The sequence below is a fragment of the Periplaneta americana genome, chromosome 2, assembly GCF_040183065.1.
Source record: "Periplaneta americana isolate PAMFEO1 chromosome 2, P.americana_PAMFEO1_priV1, whole genome shotgun sequence".
NCBI lineage: Eukaryota > Metazoa > Arthropoda > Insecta > Blattodea > Blattidae > Periplaneta > Periplaneta americana.
In genome coordinates, this window is record NC_091118.1 from 66,666,661 (window position 1) to 66,681,723 (window position 15,063).

At 35.7% G+C, this 15,063-nt stretch overlaps 1 protein-coding gene across 9 annotated transcripts in view; it reads right to left on the minus strand.

Moving 5' to 3' along the window:
- Positions 1-276: 276 nt before the first annotated feature.
- pnut (septin 7-like protein pnut) overlaps positions 277-15,063 on the minus strand; it is a 394,868-nt gene continuing 380,081 nt past the window's right edge. For all 9 annotated transcript variants that reach the window (XM_069817912.1, XM_069817908.1, XM_069817909.1 and 6 more), the window contains 2 exons: positions 12,761-12,849; positions 277-8,049 (listed from right to left, as the gene is read on the minus strand). In XM_069817912.1, the coding sequence (XP_069674013.1) occupies positions 12,804-12,849 (46 nt within the window). In that variant the 3' untranslated portion in view covers positions 277-8,049; positions 12,761-12,803. The remainder of the gene's footprint in view (positions 8,050-12,760; positions 12,850-15,063) is intronic.

The window sequence follows — 15,063 nt, forward strand, 5'->3', positions numbered from 1 at the left end:
TATTAAAATACCTTTAAATTACCACTCCTGAAAATCTACGACCATAAGCCTACTTTGTCTATGCATTAATTTGCTCTTGGACAAAAATAGGAGTCTTGCAAAAATTTGCACATCACTGGTTCAGTGTACCTTGCATCCAGAAAAACCGTGTCTATACATCACTGACAGACATTACTTTCATAACTCTGGATATGTAGCCAATCAAACAAGGATAAAAGGCAAATTAAGTCAAACTGAAAAGGAGATACATGCAAATAAAAAAAAAACCACCACAAATCAATGTAATGCACATTTTAATTTGCTTGTTAAGAAAAAGACGAGCCTTTTTTGGCACAATTACATAAAAATGTTTCAAATTTGGAAGCTTAGAAACGAGAATGTGATTTTTATGATCCATGTTGAGCAACTCTCGACGTCTTGCAAGTCACCATCACAACTACTGTTCCTGCATTTTGCATTCAACAGCAAAATGACCTCAGTGACAGCGAAGCTAATTAAAGCCATTCCTGATAATCACCAATTCAAATTCAGATGTGTAGCTGTCATGATTATCAGCAGCCGAAATCATTTAATACAAAACTTACAATTTTGCACAGTCAGTTACTGTATAATTCAATACCCATATGAATTAAGTCACCATAAAGATGAACAAATTTGTTGCTATTTACACGTACCTATGGGAGTACAGATGTATTGGTTTATATGAGACACTTTATAAAAACTGAATCAAATTGTATCTAAATTCGTCACTCCTGACAAATACACATTTGTTAAATACTTTACAAAGATCTTTCCTCTTATGTCAGCAATACCCAACATACAGATCAAATTTTCTGAATTGTAATGCAGAGTACAACTAACATAATCAGCAACACTGTAATTTAATTTAATAGTGGTTTTCAAACATGATGGTAAAAATAAAAACGATATGCTGTTAAGGAAATTCACACCCTGTATCTTATTTTACATCCAGCTTTAAAGAGCTGCAATAAAAATTACAATTTTATGACAATTTCTTGGCATATACTGCATTTCTCAAAAGCGGAAAATTGTCGTCTTTTTATCTAAATAAATATTCAACTCTTAGAATCAAGCTTCCTTGGCAAGATAATTCTTCAAACAGGAGTACCTTCTTTTATTTACATAAACATTCGACTTAGTCAAATCCTGTTTATATGACATACTGTATCTGCTAGCCTATAAGATGCATTGTCATAGGTACAGTTGTCCCAAGAAAAAATGACCAGAATCTTGTTTGGGTTCAAATCAAAGTTTGAATGCGTGGTTTATTTGCTGTCATTTCAAAGAAAGCTGGGTATATGACCTCCTAACTGATAATCGAGGGTTAACTGAATGTTTGTCACTCGGATGATTTTACAACACCATCTGTGGTCTCATTTGTAGCAGATTGGGGTTCAATTCCAGCTGGACAGTTTTTTAACTGTATAATTTTTAATTTCCTGTCATTTACTGGATATGGAGAAGAATAGAATATGTGAAATGGACAGACATAATAAGAAACGAAGCTGTGTTAGAAAGAGTGGGTGAAGAAAGAATAATGCTGAAACTGATCAGGAAGAGAAAAAGGAATTGGCTGGGTCACTGACTGAGAAGAAACTGCCCACTGAAAGATGCACTGGAAGGAATGGTGAACGGGAGAAGAATTCAGGGCAGAAGTAGATACCAAATAACAGACTAAGATATATGGATCATATGCAGATACTAAGAGGAAGGCAGAAACAGGAAAGACTGGAGAATGCTGGGTTTGCAGTGAAAGACCTGCTCTTGGGCAGAACATTGAATGAATGTCATTTATAGTTTCTAAGTTTATAGCATTTTTTGTTGTATGGCACTCAATGAACAAATGAGTTTTTTTTTTAAGTCAGAACCATCTCCTGACATGTCTATGTATATTAAAACACGTTCTCCTCAATACCATGGAAGAGCTGGCTGAATACAGTCCATCTGTCTGCAAACGAATTATTGCAACTAATTCAGAATGCATGCGATACCCTGGCAGAAAGATTGGACTTAATTTCAAATATGATACAGTCCATTTCCCAGGAACTGTGTGAAGTCATCCAATGGCATAAATGATGAACTTCCTACTAAAAATGTAGCATTTTTTTATAAAGTTAATTTAAACTATTTTATTTCAGTTGAACATATTTTGCTTCTATTTTGCGCCACAGATGTTTTTTATTGTAAAATAATACTTTCCTTCTTAGTTCCCTATGTCAGTGCCTAAAATGCACGCCTTCAATTTTATAACATGCATTACCTAAAATATCTTTAAAAAACCATAAATACAAGTGACGCAAACCTGGGAACTCTGAACTAGAGTTCAAATACACTGTGCATGAGCTAAGAAAGTGTTGTAGTGAACATCTTTTCATCACGATGATATGAATCCTGCTTCTCTACCATAAAAGTTTAAAGACACAGATTTCAGAAAGAAGCTCTGCTTACAGTAGCTTCCCCCCCCCCCCCCCAACATTTAGACCCGTCATTGCTCTGGACACACCGCAGCCTTAGGCTTATTGTGCTACCTATGTTTTATAATTTAATACCGATTCACAAGCCCTATTACCTTGATTAAGGTATACAGTCCAGATATAGAACTCGGTTCAAAATCTTACAATAGCTTAGTTTCAAACACACATTATTTCACTACTGGACTCACGTCCTAAAAACCAAAAATCCATTTTCTGCCTTAAAACTAACATAAATATTTCGAAGGTTCTTAGCTAAGCTCCTCATCTCTACCTGACAAATATTAGACCTTAAAAGTTTGTTACGATCTTACATAAAATGTTCACACCATTTCTTCTTAGGACATCCCATATATCTTTGGCTTCTTGGAGCATATCTGTGCATGGCTTTAGGGATTCTGATTGAACTCATTCTTTTCAGATGGGATTTCCAATTAAATTGATAGTGATAGATATATTGCAAAATTAGCTCTGTTTTGAGTTCTTTTAAAATATTGCAGTTCTCTTTTAAACTCTATTCAGTATACTCGGCTTTTCTGTACATGAATTGTATCTCACATGCAGTTATTCTGCTCTCGTTCGTTTTTCTCAGCATCCATACTTCACTGTCGTAACCAAGCCTAGGTCGTACTAAGGTATTGTGAAGGTGTATTCTGGTGTGCTTCTGAACAAGGGAAGGTTCCATGACTCTGTTGGTGCCTCTTATTGTTTTGTTAGCTAACAAGCAAAAATTCTGATGGCGGCAGATAAAAAAGCTAATTTTTTTTTCTTCCACCATGTTAATAATATCAAAACAAGTGCTTATTCAAATTTTGGCCACTCAACCGCAATTACAATGCCGTCCAGAAAGTGATTTTCTCTGGGGCCATTTACAGAAAAAAGTATAATTGCGCAGAAAGATTTATTGAAACAGATACAGCAATTGTTGCGCTATTTGTCGACATATCCCCCACGGCATTGAGACATTTGTCAGACCATGAGATCAATTTTTGTATCATTGTGTCATAGAAGTCGGCCGCCTGGGATCAGCATTTGACAGCCGTCTACACCTCTCTGTCTCAACTCCGGTAGAGAATATGTTGAAAACTTGCTCAACAATTGCTGTGTCTGTTCCAATAATTTTTTTCCAATGAAATTGTGTTTTCTTTCTGTTAACAGTCCCTAGCGAACTTATTTTTTTACGGCCCTCATAATTGCGGTCGAGTGGCCAAAATTTGTATAAGCACTTCTTTTGACATTATTAACATGGTGAAAGAAAAAAATTTAACTTTTTTATCTGCCCCCATCAGAATGTTTGCTTGTAAGCTAAAAAAATACAGGGTGGAAGTGAAATGATCCTGTAGTTTGAAAGAGACGAAGGGGTACACTTCAATGAATAGAAAACCTATACTATGTTTTGTGATTAAATGCACGGTTAATTAGAAAATTAAGTTGGAAGTTTCAGCAGTCTGGCTGCATCACCACCTCTTTCTTCTCGTAATACAGATATAAGAGGTCAACGAACTAAGATCTGTGTGCCTTAGTGAACTACCTTCCATCTCCCTTTCTGGCTACAATGTTGCAAGCTGGTTGCATTGGTCAGTGGTTTGAAATTAAGAGGTTTTTAAATTAAATTTACACGAAAATCTTCCACGCTATTTAAATATGCCAGAGGGATAAATGATTAAAGAAGTATATATAGTATTTGTGGACTTAGAAAAGGCGTTTGACAGAGTGGTCTGGAACAAACTGATGGACATCCTGAAGAAAATAAGTCTGGATTGGAAATACAGGAGACTGTTCAGTAACCTATATATGAAACAAGTCAAAGTCAGGATAGGAGAAGAAATGTCTGAAGGATGTGACATAGGGAGAGGAGTACGACAAGGATGCCCTTTATCATCTTCCCCTTTCAACATCTACTTGGAGGATTTAGCGCAGAACTGTTTTCAGAACATGGGAGGGGTGAAAGTAAGAAGAAGAAGAAGAAGAAGAAGAAGAATAAAGTGCATAAGATTTGCTGATGATATGGTGTTGTTAGCAGAAGAGGTGACGATACTAAGGGATATGCTACAGCTGTGAGCAGTATGGGATGAATATAAATGCAAACAAGACGAAGGCCATGATTGTCGCAAGAAAAATAAAGAAGGTAAACGTGCGAATTCTAAATGAGACAGTAGAGCAAGTGAACAGCTTCAAAAACTAGGGATGTACTATAAGCAGTAACATGAGCTGCAGCCAGGAAGTCAAAAGGAGGACAGCAATGACAAAGGAAGCTTTTAATAGAAAAAAGGAGCATCTTCTGCGGACCTCTGGAAAAATAACCAAGGAAGAAACTAGTGAAGTGCTTTGTGCGGAGTGTGGTATTATATGGAGCAGAAACATGGACATTATGACTAAATGAATAGAAACAAATAGATGCATTTAAAATGTGGACATGGAGAAGAATGGTGCATGTGAAGTGGACAGACAGAATAAGAAATGAAGTTATTCTGGAAAGAGTGGGTGAAGAAAGAATGATAATGAAACTTATCAGAAAGAGAATAAAGAATTGGTTGGGTCACTAGCTGAGAAGAAACTGCCTACTGAAGGATGCACTGGAAGGAATGGTGAACAGGAAAAGAGTTCGCAGCAGAAGATCAGATAATAGATGGCATGAAGATATGTGGCTCATATGCGGAGACTAAGAAGAAGGCAGAAAATAGGAAAGATTGGAGAATGCTGGGTTTGCAGTGAAAGACCTGCGAATGGACGGAACACTTATGTATGTATGTATGTTTGTACGTACGTATGTATGTATTTGATTTTCTATCGAGATGGACAAAGATCACAATCCTACTCGAAATAGTTTAGAAGTGGGATGTGACAGTGTTTTGTCTACACAGCTCCGAAGCTCCGGAAAAATAGCTGTGATAGGTAATAGTGATTTTGTCACAGTGTGATTTCTGTGTTCGGATGATGATGGTATTGTAACGCCCTGACATTTACAAAGTCATTCGTTACAGATGACGGCTGGCAATACATGGCACATTCCAATGGTAATGTCATCGTCAGTCATAATGTAGAAGTTTCTTGTTGCTGTAAGTCCCAGCTTGTTTGGGTTCTTCAAGTCTTCAATTCGTGGTCATTTTACAGAATTAAGGAATATAACTGTTCTTTGCAAGGGGAATGTATATCGGAATGAATTCGAACTTTACAATGAAAAGGCATAGAACAGCTCATGATGTACTAAACACAAATCTTCGTTTTGAGATCCAAACCATTACTTTTAACTGGTGACTGGTGATGTGTTCAGTCTTCTCTTTTACATATTCCGTAATATTCGATTATTGGAGATTCTATAGAAATTGTTACATTCTTCTAAATTAATCGTCTTTAGCAATATGAACTATATAAATTAGCAATATATAAGCAGTAGTAATTAGCGCGGATATATTAAAACAAAACACACTCTGGCCTATTATCTGCGATGTGTCCAAGAATGTTTATAGCTTCTGTATCAAAGAATTGCCCTCGTTAACCTCTAGAGTGGGATGATAGTTAATGAGATTGCAGATATGTTGTCCTTCAAGTTAATCTTCTGACCTGCAGTTGTCTGGACTTTGGAGCTGTGATATTGCAACTGTAGTCACAGTCGGAATAAGTGACAAACCTATTACAGCGATATAATCACAGGTTTGCAAATCACATACCGTCACTACAATAGTTACCGAATAGGGTGCTAAACATTTGGGAAACAATACTCTTTTTCTGAGAAAACTATGGACTTCCCACTAGTATTACACTTTTTTGTTACATACAACATGAGCTATTTGCTCTGAAAATCTGCAGGGTTATTTCAATTCCACCCTGTATAATTAAATAATTCTGTATGATGCGGATTCGAATTCATGGCTACTCTGCCATCGTCTTAAGGTCACTCACTTAAGTAAATATATAGTCCGAGTGTTTAATACCTAGGTAGTGTCAAAGAGGGTGCTCAGATAAAATAAGAATTTGTTTATTGATAAGACCTTTTCAGATGCAGCGTCAATCACAAGAAGCAGTAACATATTATGTCTACCAATAATGTGTTAACATTGTAATTGATGTTTTCATATCTACTCCACATGGAGTAAAAACAAATGTTGTCATATCTCGAGTTGATTAATGACGACAAAAAGTGTTAATAATTTCAATTTCAATTGAAAGTTACCTTATAGCTTAAAATTTATTCACTGTCGATGGTAGTGATAGAAATCAATGTATTGATGCTGGTATAGAAATAACTGTAACCAGGGACGAAAATATGATAACACAGCTTGACATTACTAGTATTGATGCGTGCAAAAAAGATATATCCAACACAAAGCCTTCTGCCTGGTCATTAATTGAATATGCGGACTATACCTACCACAAAGGGAAGATCGAACTTACTATAATAAGTACTTCATTGATTTTTTAAACCATTATTCATCTTTGTTGCAATATAGAATGTTGAAAATAAATGATTTGCCCTTTATTAGTGCATATCTAGATTGAAACTGTTACAACATAACCCTTTAAAAACATATTATTCTCTTGTGAACTCATCTACGGCCTTTCCGTTCATGCACAAAACTGCTTTTCTAAGACTTAGAAAATTCCAGCTAGTCATTTTTTGGGACCACTGTACAGGGCATACCCCTTTTTATATGTATACATTTTGGGGGAAAATATTAGTACAATTTCTTACATTAGAAAATCTTCACATAAAATTTCAACTTTCGCCATAAGACACCCTCAGTTTTTGAAAGAAATGTTTGGGAGAAATATGTGCGTCTTATAGGTCGGGAAATACAGCAATTCTTTAAAAGGAAACATTTTCTTCTTTCAACTCTATAGATGTCCAACATTTGCCAAATCTTATATGTGTGAAAAGCACTATTCAGAAACAAATAAGACATATTTTTCCAGCATTCCATTATATGATTCAATCACATCCTTTACGCCAAAATCTCAAAACACATGTGTACCAAGAGTTTACCAACAAGAAACGTAATTGAGAATTTCACTAAAAGAGACATGCCTTCTCAAATCATCCGCGTACAACAAAACTACACACTAATTCAGTCTGACATTTCATTTTCTACAAATTTCTTACACTTTTTTTTTTTTCCGGAAGAGGAAATGAGAGTCGTAATTTCTATTTACAATGTCTTTATTATTATGGGAAAAATGTTAACATATATTATTCTTACATCACTAATGCGACTTTTTATTTCATAGAACATTAATAACACAGCAGTATCCATGATCAAATTAAATTAAGATACAGGAGCTGAGATGAAAAGGCATCTCTGTTTTACGCAACAATATATTCCATCATTACTATCTGATTATAAAAGGGAATGAGGGAGATCTCCCTGAACAATGAGTTAACAGTTTATGAGCCTCCAAGAATACGACACTTGCTGCTCTTAGGGTCCGTGCCCCCACTTCACTTCTAACATGCCACTGCTATGTTCTGTGGTCCCTGTTACAAAAAACTTCGCCACACTGTGGAATCACGAGATGTTGGCTTCCTTCCACAGCCTGTGGGCCATCGTCCAGACGTCATCTGTCACAATACAAAATCACACAAATTAATTGTCACTTTGAACCTGTTTAAGCAAAAAGGATCAAGTGAAGAAACTTGGACAATAAACATGTACTTTATCAAAATCAAATGTGTCATTAAACTCTGGGTGACCTAACATGTGGTTTTCCCAGTTTTGGATGCTTTATCTCAGAGTCCTGGAAAACTTTGAGAGCGAAAATATCACAATTTTTTTAATCGATCACCTGAACATTACAGGAGTACTTGCATTTGCGCCGAATTTACAGCCTCCTCCGAAAAGTCAATGCCTTTTTTAATTGGTTTATTTCACAATGCTTTGTTTTAATTTTTTTAGTAGGTTATTTTACGACGCTTTATCAACAGCTTAGGTTATTTAGCATCTGAATGAGATGAAGGTGATAATGCCGGTGAAATGAGTCTGGGGTCCAGCACCGAAAGTTATCCAGCATTTGCTCATATTGGGTTGAGGGAAAACCCCAGAAAAAACCTCAACCAGGTAACTTGTTCCGACCAGGAATTGAACCCAAGCCACCTGGTTTCGCAGCCAGACGTGCTGACAGTTACTCCACAGGTGTGGACACGACACTTTATCAACTGCGATGGTTATCTAGTATCTGAGTGAAATGAAGGTGATAATGACAGAAAACCGAGTCCAGGGTCCAGCGCCGAAAGTTATCCAGCATTTTGTTCTTAATGTGTTAAGGAAAAATCCCAGAAAAACCCTCAATCAGGTAACTTGTCCCAACCAGCATCTGAACTCAGGCCCGCTCATTTCATGGTCAGACGTCCACACCTGTGGAGTAACGGCTAGCGTGTCTGGCCGCGAAACCAGGTGGCCCGGGTTCGATCCCCGGTCGGGGCAAGTTACCTTGTTGAGGTTTTTTCCGGGGTTTTCCCTCAACCCAATATGAGCAAATGCTGGGTAACTTTCGGTGCCGGACCCCGAACTCATTTCACCGGCATTATCACCTTCATCTCATTCAGATGCTAAATAACCTAAGCTGTTGATAAAGCGTCGTAAAATAACCCACTCAAATTTCATGGTCAGACATACTAACTATTGTTCCACAACAACTTCTTGATTAAGGATCGAGTTCATTACATTTCAGTCTAAATATGTTGGCTATCCTATTTTCGATAATCATACTGATTAGTAGAGACGAGAATTTCATGCACTATAAAATCTCAAAATATGCTTGCAATTATGCGCTATCAAACTATGAAATATGCACGATCAAGCGAAAATACATTAAAATATGCAGTTTCATTTTTGTTCCAAATGTCTTATTTCAGTTCAATTTTCTTTTGCATAATTAATAACCTAACAACATTTCTAAATTGGTTTCTGTGAAGTTCCTGCGTTTGTCAGTCAGTATATTTTTGTAGGCAGAGAATGATCTCCCTACATTGCAAGAAGTTATGGGTGCAAACTTGAATGTACATATTTGTGACAGTATCAGATCAAATTCTGCATTCAAGTTTTCGTCACAAATAACCTTCTTCACTGAACAAAAGAATCCGTAGTCCAGGTTCGCATTTATGACTCTGACCAGTATGCTTTTCGCCGCTACACCCACTTTCCCACGGTATAACTGAGGGATCTATGGAATTCTTTGCAGATTCTTTCCTTTTTTGCATTCTTGCAATAAGTGAAGCAGATACGACATACTGGTCGACTTCAAATTGTTTAGTACATTTTATCCGAATGGAGAAACCTTTAATTGGAAGCATATTAGAACCATGTTAACACACGCAAACAGAATAAACAAACACATTAATCACTTGCGAGGTTCACACACTGCAAAGACAGTTTAGCGAATGATTCCAATTTTAGAAGAATCTAAATTGCTACTAGTACTGGAAAAGGGAGAGAATTTACAACCTCCCTGAAAGAGGGTGCTTTTGACCTAAATTATTTGTCAGCAGTTTCCTTGAATTCGCTATATTTCCTTTCTACTGTTCTCAAAATATCCAACGTAATAAATCCATTAATGACAGGTAGTCTGTAGAGGATCGTCGGTAAAGTGTTGTAAAAGTGAACTTTCGTCCAGGGAAAGGTCCTCTAACATCTTATTGTGAAAATCTTAACATTTTATTTCATTTTTCTGTTATTTCTGTTTTTTTTTTTCCTTTTCCCCTCTTCAGTCCTGATTCTTGAAGTTAAAATAAGAGACATAAAAATCCAGAAACTGAGGTGTTCACTCAAAACCATTAAAACATGAATTTACACTGAATATAATGTATATTATATGTATTATTAAGCTAAAAATTGCTTAAACATGTTCCTATAAAAACATGCATTTGCATGGAATTCTCGTCTCTAGTGAATAGAATGTAACCTACGAAATTTGCCAACAGATAGTTTCCTGTTTGGTCATTTGGTGCTTTGTCTTCGTAGTATGTGCTGTTTATTTACAGTATATAAACTGTAACAAAAAGGAATGTCAAAACTTCGAGGAAATATTCCTCACATGAAGAGAATGAAAATATGTTACATGAACATAGGTTCGGAAATAGTCTATTTCTTTGTTAGAGCTCATTTTATACAACTCTGCTTACAATGTATAATGCACAAGCTAGTTTGTATAGAATGGCATCATAACTATCATGTAACAAGAACCCTATATCAGAACAGTCTGCTCATATGTAGCTCTTTTCTCTTACCTCTGCTTAGAATGTAATCACATGTTGGTAGGGTGGAAGTTACTATGTACCGTACATGTTTCCCAAAGCTCTGGTAATCAGTGTTCTGATATGGCGTGTAATGTACACAATAGCTGTGATGGCATTCAACATAAAAACCAAAATGGCTCGTGCATCATACAACGTAAGCACAGTTTAGAAATAGAGCTCAAACAAGGAAACAAATTGTTTCCGGATCCAGGTTCATAGAACATATTTTTATCCTCTACATGTGAGGAATGTTTTTCTAAACTTTTAACATACCTCTTTGTGAGTTTTTATTAATACAATAAAAAGAAAATCTACATAAAGATTAATTTTTGTTCCTCCAGAATTTATCTGTTATGGTAACAATGGTAACTCAATTGAGTGCGCTCCTTGTATAATGGCAGTTGACCTAAACCACTAGAGGAGAAGGATTCGATCCGGTGCTGTGGATTGAGCTTCAGCATAGATCAGTGGTTAGAGTGCTTGGTACGTAGAACCAAGAACCCGTGTTCGATCCCCTGCACCAGAGCAAATTTTTCTCCTCTACTAACCATTGTTACCAAAAAAGAAACTGTTCATTGAATGATAAACTGCAAGATTTTCCATACATTCAGAAATTAAAGTAGAAAGGCAAAGTAGAATGTACATTGTACTACTAGACATTTTCAATCTTACATAGTGAGGGAGCATACATCAGTGACCACTCAACAAAAAGAAGCATAAAAACGTAACATTACCATCATCGTCTAATAAAATGACGTCTTTTTTCAAGCCAATGGTTGTGGAAAAAGAAAAACTAAAATTTATGAGAAAAGGCACTTTTACTTATAACAACATCACACACAACTGCAGTTTTCGTTTGCTGGACTGCATTTCTTCCAGCTTTACTTGCAGTCATACTAAACAAGAGAAGATCTTAGTGAATGTGCTGGCCCATTTTCCAATGAAAGCCATTGTGAAGGAACTAGAAGCAGCTACAGAACCTACCTTCATCTCTGTGATGACTGACTGCATAAACTTTTCGACTGACATTTCAATTATATAAAAGTCTAATTTTTTAATGAACACACACTCAAATTACATTTCAAAGAACTAAATAGTAACAACACATCTTGATCTCTAAAAGACATATCACACTGCATACACTTGCATTAAGTTACATGGCCTTGAGCTGCAATTTGGCAATATGCAGACTATATACAAGGTATAAACAATATAAATGCCAAACTTATATAGGCAGTACATATCAGTCTACTGAACAAAATATCTAGTGAAATTCAATTATATCTTATAAAGTTATGTTTAATTTGAGAAATACCGTGCTTTTAAAATTGTTTGTAGTTTAATTATTTGTTAATGAACGTAAATGTTATTGCCAATGACCTTGCACCCAACACATACCAATACACGACAAGAGTACCGTAACAAATTATTGCTTCAGTGTACTTGCTGGGCAAAGTAGCCTAAATAATGACTTTTCTCTTTTCCAAAAAAAGTTAGACTCACAAAGCACATCTTTTTCTGTAAATGTCACACTTTTCACAGAAAAACAACATTTTACTTTTTTCTTCAGTTATTTATGCATTTTTTTGGCAGTTTATATCGTTTACACCCTGTATAGTATTTTTTCTTCTGCAGAAACGTTATCAGTAACAAAACAGCTCATTCCTTAGTCAGGTAGTAATAACAATGTGCTCTAACATTGGTTTCAATGCCTAATTAAAAAAAAAGTGTTACAAAAAAAATAGTAAATGGAGATGAGAAAGAGGAGGGGGGAGAGGGATAGGACAGAGGAGAGGGGTAGGGGATATGGGGAGAGGAAGGTGTGGAGGGGTAGGGGAAAGGAGAGAGAGAGAGAGAGTGTGTGTGTATTTTATGTTTATATCAGTGTGCTGTCATGGTTGCATGAATCATTGGATAGTATGAACAATGACAGATGTCATGTGGAGCATATAGTTGGGTAAGGATGGCTGACTAAGTTTTAGGTTTTGCACGCATGCACACATGCAAATTATATAAGTAAGTGACAATGTTTTTTTACCTTGTGCGCTTCCACCCATCTTCCCACGCACATCCTTTATCTTCTAGAATAAGCCTTTCTTCTTTTTATCCTTTTTGCCATCTACTGCTCTGTAACAACAAATCAAACATTAATATCCACCTATCAATACTGTAGCTACATAACATAACCAGACACAAATCTTTTCTTCATCTCTTAGATTGACAAGATTTAGACAAGGACTAAGTTTCAAAGCACATAATCTGTTTAACATTTTGCGCACTTTTATAATGTTATGCTACATCTATAAATTTTAACAATCTTATAGAAATCCTCACAACATTTACATCAATGCTAGGATTGGACTTAAATCTTCCTGATCAAACATCACAGACTGCTGCAGTTTTAACATGACCATCTGTCAACAAAGCAAGAAACTTGGACAAGAAATGGCTTTATCGGCCCAGAACCCTTCCACTTTAGAACAGAATTCTTCTACAATACCACATATGTCAATTATGGTACGACTATTGGCTTTACTTCTGTCCAAAATAAAGTCATATTAAGAATATCCATTGTCCTCAAAAATCAAACACACATCAGCAGGTTTTAACTCGCCATATATAGACATCTAAATTTTATTCTTATGTTAACTTTACAGTGTTATCAAGTATGGATAATGGTATGAAGAGACTGTGACTTATCATTTGAGGAAAGTTTTATTTTATTTCCATTCCTGTATGCCAAAAGCAAAAGATATTGAAAAGGTGAAATCTTCATCTTGGACTATTAAAGAAAGAATCTACTGTTACAAATAGCTATTCTAATACATTGATGAATACTGATGTGTGTTATGATCACTTGAAAACAAAATTTTATTGATCCAACCTTTAATATGTTCTGTGAGACGCACACGCAATAGGATAAACAGAAAGAAAACTTTCTATTAAATACTTAATCCATCTTCATAACAAAACAAAATATTGAAACTGGAAACTTTAAGTATATAATAGTGGTTACTGTAAATAACAAGTCAAAGAATGGCACCAGTTCATATAATCATATTACATGTTCTCAGATTAAGTATTTCATAACAAAAATTAATATAAATACACCATTAGTGTTAGGTTATGTGTGATAAATATTAGAGAAAAAGTGCTGGGGAGGAGATGTACAAAATGGTGAGGTGATGCATTTCCACAGATCAGCTTAAGTATAGCAAGTTTTGTTGAAATCTCACAAATTTTAGGTACTGGTAATTAAACGTTATTTATTTATTCAATTAATTAAATGCAGACACACTTGACTTAGTCATTGGCCTATATGAGATACAGTAGGCTAATAACAAATGCTGAAAGGGAAGGGGGGAGGAACAGAAAAAATTAGAAAACTGTAAGGCATTAGGATCCTGGCTTCCCAATAATTCTCGCAATTTTTATTTTTGCAGTGCTGGACAGGAAATTAAATGTTCAGAGTCCATATCTGAAACTTACACGAAGTTCACGTTAAACTGTCTAATACACCGATTCGAGACATATTTTCCCAAGCAGTCATGGCAACAGCATTTCTTTTTAGCCAGTCTGGAATGATTTTGTCATTGATAAGTGTATTCTACTGTCCTGTAATCTAGTGTGCACAGTTTGAAGATGAATGGCTTGGTAGGTTCTAGGAATTAGATATTATGCAGTATGATAAAAGGCTGTTTTTTTTTTTTTTTTTAAAAAGATTGTCGGCGTTTTCCCCCCTTAACCCACAGTGGGCTGGAACCTGTTCAAGTACAACTGTGTATATAAAATATAAACTTATTATTTAACTGTAAATATCTGCGACAGAATATGAGAAGAAACTGTCCTAAATTTTGGAATGGATTGCAATTTAAAAAATTCAACAATTTACTATGAAAGAACATGAAGACAGGAAGAGAGAAATGGATGGGGGGGGGGAGGAGAAATGTATGAACGAAAGAGAAAGAAATGAAGGAGAAAAAGAAAGAAATGTACGAGAAGAGAAAATGGAGAGAAAGAGAAAATGGAGGAAAGAGAAAAATACTTCATAAAAAGCACCAAGATTACATAATTATAACCAGGCTTCGCATGTTTGTCACAAGAGATTGTGATGGAGTAGTTTCTCATGGTACATTAATGACATCAGTTAAAGGCACAAGCAGGTTACAAAACCTCTATGAGTTCTGACTTGTAGGAGTGCACGTTGTTATGTATGCTTGTATATTATTTGGTATATTTTTGGATGAAGTAGCCACCAAAACGTTAAAATATGGTGTTCACTTAAATCGGCTACAACTTGCCATTTTCACTCCAAAAAAGAATTTATTCCAATGGATACCA